Source organism: Lepisma saccharinum, chromosome 2 (genome assembly GCF_977018435.1).
Source record: "Lepisma saccharinum chromosome 2, izLepSacc3.1, whole genome shotgun sequence".
Classification (NCBI taxonomy): domain Eukaryota; kingdom Metazoa; phylum Arthropoda; class Insecta; order Zygentoma; family Lepismatidae; genus Lepisma; species Lepisma saccharinum.
Window position 1 is genome coordinate 78,553,839 of NC_139230.1, and position 12,849 is coordinate 78,566,687.

General features: G+C 38.0%; 1 protein-coding gene across 1 annotated transcript in view; it reads right to left on the minus strand.

The window, feature by feature from the left end:
• The window catches only part of LOC145984451 (uncharacterized), a 39,318-nt gene that overhangs the window by 19,412 nt on the left and 7,057 nt on the right, over window positions 1-12,849 (minus strand). Inside the window, exons 3-5 of the mRNA XM_083118110.1 lie at window positions 10,491-10,667; window positions 4,117-4,546; window positions 2,351-2,456 (exon numbers count right to left, since the gene is read on the minus strand). Coding sequence (XP_082974236.1) covers window positions 2,351-2,456; window positions 4,117-4,546; window positions 10,491-10,667 — 713 coding nt within the window. The remainder of the gene's footprint in view (window positions 1-2,350; window positions 2,457-4,116; window positions 4,547-10,490; window positions 10,668-12,849) is intronic.

The window sequence follows — 12,849 nt, forward strand, 5'->3', positions numbered from 1 at the left end:
CTCATGTTGAACGACAAAGCTCGCCCACATGTCGTGCAAAGGATGGTGCAGGCTCTCCATGAGTTGCAATATGAAACCCTTCCTCATCCAGCATATTCTCCCTACCTCCCTCCCACTGACTACCATCTCTTCTGGCATCTTGATCACTTCCTGATAGGGAAGAACTTTGCTGATGATCGGGCGGTGCAACATGCCGTTGAGGAGATCTTTGCGTCGCACACTCCAGACTTCTTTCGCCATGAAATCCAATTGTTGGCTGAGCGATGACAAAAGTGTGTGGCTGCAGACGGTGACTATTTTGATTAACCAGGTATTTTAGTTTTGATTTTTTTGGCCTTTGGCAATGATGCACCTGGCCCGGACATTTCATTCGCACCAACCCAATACTTAAGTTACTGCTAAGGAGTTAATTTAAAATAAAATTGGTGCAACTACTACTGTCACAAAGTAGTGAGAATAGCAGAAAGTGCTAAGACCAGAAATTACATGATCTGGTGTTGGGAAGTATTTACAGAAATAATTTTAATGCTGGAAGTGACCTGCCTAACCTAACAATGAAAGCACAAGGAATGCAATGCCCCTTCATACTACATCATGTGACACATTAGCAGTACCAATTCATATTAGAACACCTTGTGGTATTTTTCCAACTTCATAGTGCGAAGAAAAATTACTTGTTCTGTCCGTACGAAAATAAATGCATGCCGACATAAGTTTCTTACACATGAACAATTAAAGAATGCACACATACATGTAGTAGGCCAGGTTGTAGATCATACACATGCGAATTTAAATTCTGGTGAAAATAGCTCCAAAGCTAGCTTCACCACCTGGTGAAAATAGTTACTCCATAAAAAAATATATGTATAGAGAGCCATTGAACATAACTGCAAAACATCATAAGAATCACTTCCTTGTAGTTTAAAGTTCTTCCTTCTTCTTTTATATGATACTGCCCCAGTGGAACTAGGTTATTGTCTTGAATATTAATTTTCATGCAAGATGATCGTTATCACCTCATTCATTTTACTCCCAATGTCTATAAATATTTACCCTCTGCAAAGTGCCGAGACATTTTTGCAGACTCTGGGAAACCACCCGACTCCGGAAAAGTATCAGTCAGCATCTGTGATTCCATTCAATGCATGGGACTCTGTATCAGTTCATTCCTACTATACATTCATGGTGCCGAAATGTGACTAATGCTGTCAGGTAATCCGATGACTATACAAAGGTACCTAGATATCCAAATTGAGGATATTGGATTTCCACTATTCAAATTACTAAAGATTTGTTTATTAATTAAATGATTCATGTGTAGGAAATTTAGATTTTGCTTGACATAATTCTCTGGGTTCATGCTCCTGATAATTCTCTCAGGAGTTTATGAAAAGTTGCAATTGAAACTTTTTGTTCAGAATGCTTCCTTCATATTTGTCATTAAAAAATTAATTATTGCCACCAAAAATGTTAAAACAAGTCAGATGGTAACTCAAAAATATATCAATTGACTGGTATTGTGATAACTACCTATTATCTAACTGTAACAGCTAGGAAGTTTCAAATATATGCATGACTTGTTTCTTGTTCATGCAGTAGCGAAAAAGTAGCGAGTAGCACACAGCAGTAGCGTAGCGAGCTACTTTTTGGTAAATATAGCTGTAACTGTAGCAAAGCTAGGTACATTTTAGGATGAGTAGCGGTAGCTGTAGCAAAGCTACTTTTAAAATGTAGAGTTCCGATCAGTGCCTGTAAGGCAACTAACAAAAGTTAACACATGAGAATGTTCACAGTTATACTGGTCACTATCTTACAATGAAGTGTCAGCAAAAAACTCATTCCAATGTGGCTCACTGTTTATTATATAATACTGTATTATAAAGCAAATACAAGAATTTTCCAATGCACAGTCTGTTTCCTTTTGAAGTTGTATCACGCAACCCTAAATTCATAGAACAAACATCCTCTTACAAGAAAAATAGACACCAAGTCAGTGTTACTTGTGAAATATATATTTTTACTTTTTGCCCACTGATTTTAACTGCCACCAGTCACAAACCAAAGAGCCTTTTGTGATGGGTGGAGGTGGGCCATGGAAACTAACTGGCATACAAAAAATACCGTATATTTCACGAGTAATAAAGATATGGTTTTTATTTTATCATTTTATAGAAGTGCACATGAAACTGTTGTATTAGAGCTGAACAATTGCATACTCAAAATATCAGAATTTTTAACACTTGTGGCGCATACACTTCATCAAAAAGCATCACACTACAGGTACACATTTTTATTATCATACAGCTATAGAATACAAAAAACTTCATAAATGAAAAGGAAATCAACTCACCCTTTGCTCACAATGCTTTGTACAGGGAAGAGATGGGCTTGCACATGCGTCTTCCTCACCTTTCACGTAACTGCATACCGATTTGATCAGCAGTGTCCCCTTTGACCTGAAAATAACAGCAACATAATTTATGTGTTAAATAATTATTAAAAAAATGTAAGCACTGCAACAAAGACAATAACTCTTCACATCATGCACAGTAATTTTTTTTTACTTGTATGGTGACAAAATTCAAATTGATGCCACTATAGACCCAACTCTGTATAAATTTACATAATTGTATATATGTTTAAATTCCTTGCAAATGTTCATGTTACCAGAGTTCACAATACTCCCCCTGATGTATACTTGAACTGTTCTTAGGTACACTACAAATCAATGTAAATTAGATGAAATTTAATAAATGTACAAACATTAAGCAACTGGATTTTGCATTAAAACAATTTTTTAATATATTCTTAGTGATTGTGCATATTCACCTTTTGTAGATAGCCATAGACAAAATTTACAGGTAAAATAAACAAAACTCAAGCACTTTGGACTGGCAGCAGCATATCAGCTTTAATATGAATCTTTTTATATCCAAATAAAAATATGTAAATAACTTACGTGAGTGAGTAGGAATGTTTCAGAACGACGTTTCGGAAGTCTGTACTACTCCCTTCATCAGGTAATAAAATAAAATAAAAACTATGGGTGCCAAACATGGTACCGCGTTGTTAAATCGTAAGTTGAGGATTCAGGTTGAGGATAGAAAAGGTAAAACACTTACGGTGACAGCATAAAAACTACGATGGAAGTCTTCGCTGGTTAAAAATTCCCTATGTTAAAAACAAAAACCACAAATAAAACAAATAAGAATCGAAGACCTATTACAGTCCTCTAGTGACTTCCGTCAGTGTTGGGTAGAACACATGGACTGTGAGCGCTCCTATCCTCATTGGAAGGTGAAATTTCCCCTAAAGCATTCCCCTCTTACGATCGTATGCATCACCATTCCAAGGTGGACTCCTTCTCTTCTTCGACGGCCTTCACAACCTTGGGAGTGACATGAAAACCCATTTTAGTGTCGGTATTTACCACTTTATCCCACTTTTTTAAGAAAGGCGATCCACCCTTCCTCCAGATTACCATCATCTCTGTTAAGCTTATTCCTTTTTCCTGTTCATATAAAGGGAGCTTCATAAACATTCCTGTTTAATTTATTCTCCTCTTTCCTAATTACTTCCCTTTTTATAATCCTATGTCTGCTCATTATATGTTCAGATAGGCCTGTTTTTGGTACCCCTTCCTTAATATCTTTATCATGTTCATCCCATCTAGTGTCCATGTTTCTCCCCATCTGCATTCACATTCGATCTGGTATACCCCTTTTTATTCTTCCCGGTTATCCTTGTTCCCCCACCCGCTTTTTGTACCCAGTAAAATTCTTTTCAATATTTCTAGGGCCGTCATCCCGCATTTTAAGCCTAATTTTCTCATTGTTTATATGAATTTACATGAACAGTTGGAATGTTCGAAATGAAAATAACTTAATTACTTGGATTTGTTTGCAGTCTACTGATTTTGAACCATACTTATATAATTTACATAATACATATTTTAAAATAACTTGATTCTAAGCAATGCTGCAAGTCGATACCAGAGTACAGACGGAGAAACTGAATGCACATGTGCTTAATTATTCTTTGTGAAGAAAAAATCTTGCATATGTACTTCTACAATCATATAACGTAGGAAATGTTCTAATCTAAATAGTTGCTCACCTATTCTTCACTTTGAGATGGCCTTGTTTCCCTTTATTTTGAAGGAGAGTGGCAGCTTTGTTTGGATCCTTGCGAGCTGCCTCAATAATAGCATTCACTACATTTCCTTTCATTCTTTGTTGCGCCTTTGCTACAACTTCTGCATTATGATACTGGTTTAACCTCCTTCGAAACTCAGCCTTAACTTGATTTAGCCTAACCTGCCGCACAGAAGAGGACATTTTCGTCCCAGATCCATCAGGATCCAAACTAGAGTTCTTTTTACCTTCACTATGACCGGTATGAAGACACAATTCAGTGTCCTTAGTGTTAAATCGAAGAAATGGAGGTGCATCTGGTAGTGGCCTCTCCAATGATCTGGAGAACCAATGCCTTTGAACCATGCTCAATGAATCACAATCACTGTCTTCGCTCTCCGACACTTCCAACCCTGTAACAGTTACAGCGAGGTGTTAAAAAAAAGTATAAACAATACATTTAATGAGATTTCTCAATACTTATGCGATAAGATCAAATGATATTGTAAAAACTACACAAGGTTTACTAGATTGAAGTTTAAAGAAAGAAGGATACAGTGGAACCCTGGTTTTATGTTTCCTGAATTGCTCATTTTATCTTCATGGTTTGCACAAAGCTGCAAGTTACAAATTTTTTCACTGCACTTTTCTGGCTTTTAAGCTTTTCCACCTTGGTTCCCTGAAAGTGCAACATTGCAGTTCCACTGTATTTACAGATACCAACATACTCGCCAATCATTTCTGGAGAACAGTTTGTACTGTTCTGTTGTCAATGTTTCAGTCGCTACAAAAAAGAGTAAGTATCCCTTGATATTCTTGAGATTTTACATGGGTACAGGAGGAGATATTCACATGCATATACTAGAAAGAAATCAGATGAATGAGAGCATTACCATGTTCCGAACCTCCACTTTTTTCACTTTTCTTTCTTTTACAGAACATTACAATACTGTATTGTAATCAACATGGAAAATGCCAAGCTTTTAAAAGTGACAAATATTGAGCATCAGAATCAGTTTAAATGTCCGATTTTTATGGATTCTGATAACCCAATTTCGGTTGGTATTCAAGTATCAGAAATTGGCTTCGGCAGATTTCTGGATGACATGATATCTAAAATCTTACGCAGTATGCAAAATGTGCTTGTTAAAGGAAACATATTTTAGAACTGAACAATAAAGCAAAGAAAATTTAGTGAACTGGCTGGAAACCTATCCCAGGTGCTGCAACTCTTCAATCAAACAAATAGTTCCTGGTATACAAGAGCATATTGGTTACGTGAGTGTTACTCACTATCTATAAACAAAAATACGTTAGAGTTTTGAATTTCATCTACTTACGTAAGTGAGTATGTATTCGTTGTAAACTACGTTTCGGAAGCTTTACTCTTTCCTTCTTCAGGTGGTCGTATTTTAGGCTCGGAACATCAAGCCACGTCGAAGTGTCATGCGAGGATACTAGGTGAAAGGTTTGGGTTAAAAACACTTCATAGTGCTCGACATATACAGAATTAAAACTACCTTTGTTAAAAACCCTTAAAACTCTCAAAAAACATGTTAAAACCACCACAACATGGTGGCACCAGCTGCTCGCATGCTTCACATTGGCAGGGAACTAGGGCTTTCGACGGCCACTCAAGTACACCGTGGTGGTGATTTTAACATGTTTTTTTTGAGAGTTTTAAGGGTTTTTAACAAAGGTAGTTTTAATTCTGTATATGTCGAGCACTATGAAGTGTTTTTAACCCAAACCTTTCACCTGGTATTCTCACATGACACTTCTCCGACGTGGCTTGATGTTCTGAGCCTAAAATACGACCACCTGAAGAAGGAAGCAGTAAAGCTTCCGAAATGTAGTTTACAATGAATACATACTCACTTATGTAAGTAGACGAAATTCAATACTCTAACGTATTTTTGTTTTTGGTATTCAAGAGGAAATAACTAAATGAAAGTTGGCAACCAATTGTAATTTTACAGGGTTTGCATCTGGAATCTCATGTCATATTCCAACTGTTCTGTTCCTCACACAGGCAATTATGATTCAAGACATGCCTCTCCATCTTCCTCATGAAGTCACGGTAGATCAGCGTTAGGGTGTCTGACTACCATGCAAGAGACCTGGTTATTATAACAAAAAGACTACTGGAATTCATTGCCTTAAAAATCAACTCTGGAGCTCAATATGGATTCACATGGGTAAGATGCACTGAAGATGCAATAAACGATTTAAACCATGCAATTAGATTGAACAATAGCAAATATACAGTGGCGGTTATGGCATACATATCAGGGGCCTTCGACAACCTGTGGTGGCCCATCCTGTTCCAAACTCTCCGACAAATGTACTGTCCTGGGACACTCCACTCCATCTTACAAAGCTACTTTAGAGATAAAAAAGCGTTCTTGCCTCTTCCAGACGGTCAAGTTTCTAAAATTACAACAAAAGGCTGCCCACAGGGATCGGTCCTTGCCCTCACTTGTGGAACATCAACTCCGAACCATGCCTAAAACTTATGCAGGGCTTGCAAGAAGTACATAGATGCATCACTTATGCAGATGACCTGGTCCTAGTGATTGTGGGAAACTCAAGATTGGATATCGAAAAATGCACTACAAGTGCAACACCTTAACTAAATGGCGCAAAAATGCAAAATTGGATTTGTTCGAAAAGAAAAATAAATACATTTTATTTACAGGGAAGCAACCACAACCTGATAATTAAATTACATAACAAAAGCATAGGAAGAGTCAGGGAAGCAAAATACCTAGAAGTCACCTTACATGAGGACTTGTTATTCAAAAGAGACATCAAAAATATCACCTTGAAAGGAGAATTAATAATGAATAAGGTGGCAACACTAGCCTCTCACAAATATAACCTACCACTGCCAATTTTGAAAAACTATCTAGTCTCAATTTATGAATCAATAATTCCAAACAGTGTGTCCGCATGGGCAGCATCCTTGGTGTATAAAACATACATTAATAAACCAAGATCTTCACAGAGGAAGGTCCTGTTGAGACTGACCGGGGAATTCAAGACAACATGCATGGAGGCATGCTCATCATAACAGGAATTCCACCAGCGGATTACATAATAAAGCTAAGGGCCCTTTCGTATAATTTCAGGAAGGGCAACGACAGAAATAATCACAATGCTGGGGAATTTCTACCACACGTTCCAAGACACAAAAGGAAGAATAAATTGTGACTGGCAGAGAGAGTGGGGTGCTTCCGAAAAGGGTCGAAGACTCAACCAGATCTTGGCCAGCACCCAAGAGAAACTGCTGCACAAAAAGAAGGCATTCTCCAGGGGCATGATTCACCTACTTCATGGGCCATTGACCCTATGGCACCCACTTACAAAAAACGGGGAGAAGAAATAGTGATCTGTGCAGGACCTGCTTAACGAAGATTGACACGCACAAGCACAAAGTCTTTTCCTGGCGGGTGTCTGAGGAGGACATTATTCTGGCATGGTGGGAGCTCCCTAACACCACTATATTTGAACTGCTACGAAGTACACACTTTGAAAAATTAAATACTTTAGCAGACATGGTGTCCAATGAGGAATTTAAAATCTTCAATCGGGACAATTACCAATGAGTGTTAGCCCCACTCCCCCAACCTCCCATCCAAGAGTGCAGAAGAAATCCAAGAGAACAAGCAACGCCCTGGTAGCCCTCTCCAGAACAACGGTGGCCCAAAGTGGAACCACCGTAGGGGGAAGCATCGAGGCACCACCACTACATCGTCTCCACTCGAAGAATAGAAGCAGGGGAGAGAAGAAGAATCCATCCACCCCATCTGCCCATGTGCGCTTCACAAGGACTATATGAAAAGGACAGGCCGAAGATAAGAAGAATTATTAATTTAATATATTAATAGATAATCTATGTAAATAACTGAGCGAGTTAAATGAGTTTAAACTCCAGGGAGGACTGAATGTAAATCAGGTAAAGTAATAAACTGATACTGATATCCTGGAGGTACACTCCCGACGGACTGAAAATAAATTATAGAACAAGATTACAGATTGACATCCACTGGGTGTCAGTCGCCTCCCTTCAGGTTGATCTTGAATATGGTGAAAATTTTCATGCCAATTTTGTATCAACATTTAACTAAATTTCAACTTCTATTTTAAATTTATTCAACCTTTTAATCAAATCTAGTTTTTAAATAATATCATTTAACTTTAATTTAAACTAACTGAAGTAATTCTAAACCCATATAAGAACCTTAATAATAATTATCAACAATTTTTCCTCTGTCTATCTATTACCAGGCACAGTTCTACCTTTAGGTCACATGGTTACATGCCCCTCCATCCATTACGTATCTCTACAATTATAGCACTTTATACTTATACTTTACACTTGTATTTGTTGTGCCGCAAGAAGTTTTCATCGGAGCGAAGACTACAGTGGGTTGTACGAAACTTGGCAACATAGCAATGGTCACATTCTGGCCATGGACTTCCTGCCTCACTGCTTTTAACATCATTCCTACGTACTGAGCTGCGGGAGGGGTCGGAGGAGTTATGGGTGTTTTCATTGCAAATGGTCACAGTATCACCAAGACCCAACACTTGGAGCACTGTTTATCGGTTTCGCACCAGATGGTGTCTGGGTCCATTTACCGTAGCTTACCAAACAAAAGGTAGGAGGTAGAACCGTGGGAAGTCTGCTGTCGAGGTTTGATGTGCTTTGAAATTTTTTTTATACATTTTTGTAATTAGTGAGTATTGAAGTGTTACCGTGCACATGAAAATAAAGTGAAATGAATCTTACTTACTTACAAAGTAAAATTTTAAATCACCAAAACCAATTGTTGGCCAAAGAATTAGGCCTGTCAAGACCAGAGCTTTGCCTAAATCAAGCATTTAAAGGTAAAAACAGAACGTAGGACATAAAATTTAATAAAAATATATACGAAAAGTGGAAAAGGATGTGCGGGTGTCCTGTAGCTAATTCTGTTTTTTCTGTTCCATACATTTTATTCAACGAAGAAGACACATGGACTAAAAGTGGCGTAGGAGACTGAAAACATAAAGTGTTACATGTGTTTCATTTTATATATATTAAATGCTGCTGTTCTAAGATTTTAGCCTATATTTTGAATGTGGCCTGCCTCTTACAAACCCCATGAACCGCCACTATCTATTACATATACTCCTGTACAAAAACTTATTGGTGTCAATATTATATGAATTCATCTCTTTACTGATAAACATGCTCATGAAATATTGTAATAATTAATAACTTAACTTTATTAAATTTTCTCATAACTCACTAATCACACCAAACAAAAGTGGAGAAGATATTCACCGAACAACGTGAATGAACAACGGTAATTATCCCACACGACCTCAGGGAAGTGAAGCAGGCATGATAGAATGAGACTCTACTTCTGTACTTTTTTCATTCATAAAAAAAAACAGAAAATCCCCCTCTTGGCTTTCAGATTCTCGACAGCTGCAAAACATAAAATAACAATTCTTTGATTGGACGCTGTACTTTGGACAGTCCCAATATCTGCTAACACCAAAGAATGCAGATGCAGCATTCTTATCTTGGAGCGTGTCAAATAGGCAGCTCCGCACATGAAGGTAAACGGCCTCCTTCTGCCAAGGACACCTCGCTATGGAATTCTAGAATGAGACGTTGGTCCTGTGTTTGTCATTTCACAATATGCACAAGGCAACTCCTGTTAAAGTTAATACGGAAAACTGCTCTGGAACACCAGAACAGATGAAGTTTGGACTCGCCTCGATACACTGCTTCATTAACCTAGAATATGCCAATAATTGATGGCCCCAAGTTAAAAACATGGAACAACCCGTAATAAATATTTCAATTGCCTTAAATGCTAAGAACTAATAATCAATTCACAACACATCATCTATATCGATTGGTATTTTGGGAACTAGTCAAATTGGGAACTTGTTAAAAGTTAATTTATCTAGATATTACTGATGTCGATGTGACGCTTTGAGGTTGGGGGGAAATGTTTGTCTTGGTCTAAAATTAATTGCGTAATGTTATCACTCACAAATTGTCATTGTCACTAATGTAAAAATTATAAATGTAATTGTAAACTTTATAAATGTATTGTACATTTTGGAGTAATTTTTGGAAATGTCACTAATTTCACTGTAACAATTAAACATTAGAACAAACCATCACTCACAAAGTTAAGTCTCAGTCCTGGCCACCAGAACAGAAAATGCATCTCATGTAATATATTGCACACTATATTGTGTCTCGACATGCAATATTTCTTTTTCATTATATGTATTATATTTGTAATCTCACATGGTATATTCTTAGGCACCAGGACAACAAGTACATACCCTTGAATGTATGCAGGCCTACTTTGGAGGTTCTACCTTTAATATCTTCAGGAAAGCCTTCTTCTTTCTCTTCTGCTGTACATGGATTTTCTGGACCACTAAGCCTGTCAGCAGACTCATCAAGACTATAGTGACTTGCACTGTCCACCAGAGATGATACCTTCTCCACAGTCATATCTAGCAAAGTAAAAAGTGATGTTCATGATGGAAGCGGAAAATGCAGTTTTAATATTGCATTCATAAAGTTTTGTGTTTCCACTTTGGATGTTTTCTCCATCCAATTTGCAATGTGGAAATGTGAAACCTTACATATGCAATAAGAAGTGATAATTTTAATTCATGATACTAAAGGGTTGAAATTACTGTACTATGAAAAACCTGATACTAGCAGTTATTAGGTGTTTGCCCAAATGAAAGTGAGACTCTTGTTTTTTTTTTTCTGTAATGATTTATAGGTTGGAATATATGAACATACAGGAAGTAAAAGTGGCCCAAGGGTGACATATCCTCTACACATAGTCACCTTGTCTGTTTAAGCAAGTGTCCCAATGCATCACAAGGGTATGGATACCCTTAGCGAAGAACGTCCGTGGTTGACTGCGGAACAAACGGCATCACGGACCTCAGCATCATTGGCAAACCGGCTGTCCTTCAGATGTTTTTTAGTGGCCAGAAGATGTAATAGTAGCTGGGTGAGAGATCGGGGCTGTAGGGAGGATGGTCGAGGACTTCCCTGCGGAAATGCCGCAGCAGATCACAGCACACCTGTGCAACACGGTGTGCATTGTCGTGCAACACAAGAACCCCATTTGACAACATGCCAGGTCGCTTACTCTTGAGGGCCGATTTCAGTTTGTTTAGGGTAGTGCAGTATGTGGTTGAGTTTACAGTCCCACCTGCATCCAGCCAATCCAAAAGCAATGGGCCCTTCTCGTCAAAGAAAAAGTGAACATCACTTTTCCAGCTCTGAAGCAGGAATGCACCTTTTGGCATGGTGAGTTCGGATGCCTCCATTCCATACTCATCCGTTTCATGGCTGGATCAAAGTGGTGGTACCATGTTTCATTTGCGGCCACAATTTTGGAAAGAAACTGACTCCCCTCTCCTTGGTAATGCAGCAGATGCTCCACGTAAACACCCATTCGTCCAACCTTCTGCTCCTCAGAAAGATGGTTGGGGACCCACTGCGTGCAAATGAATCTATGTTGTGAACGTTCTTCTGCACATGCAAACAACACATTGCACTGTCAGACCAGACCGTCTGCTTCCTTACATACAGTGCCACCTACCAGAGCAAACACAAAGCTCTGCGTAGTTAAGCTACGACAAAAGTCTTAGTTTCATTTGGGCAACCCTTATATAATGGTGAAAAATCAATATGAAAAATATCTATCATGGAGCAAAAGTAAATATATCCAAATACATCGATATTCTGTGCTGGGGAAGTGAATTTCAAACCCTCACAGCAATTTAGAACAAACAAACTACAATTGGTAAAATGCAATTTTTATCACACTAAAATTGTTAATGAACTGGAGATTATAAGGGAGTAATATAAGCAAGTTTACAGCAATTTCAGGTTCAAAAAGAATTGAATATACCTCAAACATTTATATGCCATTCTCTATTTATATGTAAGGAATTTTGATGAAGAAAATATTATGTTTATTGAAATAGAATCTGATTAGAATCAATCAGTTGGGGTAGACTCAGTGATATAAAATTTAGATTACATATCTTCAGAGGCAGGCTTGAAGTTGCAAAATATTTGGACATATTCACTGAAGTACATTTATTATTGCTAAATGGAAAATAATTAAAAAGAAAGAAAACATTTTAGCTGCACTTAGTGAACTACAGTCGGCTCTCAATTCTACAACCGCGGATATAATAACCCTCTAAAAGTAACGACTCTTTTCCTGGGAACCGTGAAAACTTTGGAAAAAATTTGAAAAATTGAAGGAAATCAGCCAAAAAATACATTTGTTGCACTCATTCCCTTCATGAGCGCTCTACCACTTGCAAGTGGATCTGATCCAAAAACAGACACCACCACACCACACTTGAGTGATATATCCAATAGCACTTGACCTTTGCCCTCCCCTCCCCCACACCCGAATGCCCCTACCCAACGTGCCAGGCTTGTTAACCCATTGTGATTTTAATTGATCTTGCATACGCAAGAAGAGAAGATCTAATAATGTGTTTCGATGTTATTTTAAATCGACCTTGACTTGCTTCCTTGTCCTAAGAGCTGCTGACAACTTGGAGTGGGGATGGGGGGCATGCCAGAGAAGATCACAGGAATGTTCCAAAATACAGACGCGTGGCATCTAGAAGTCTCTCCCATCTTTCCAGC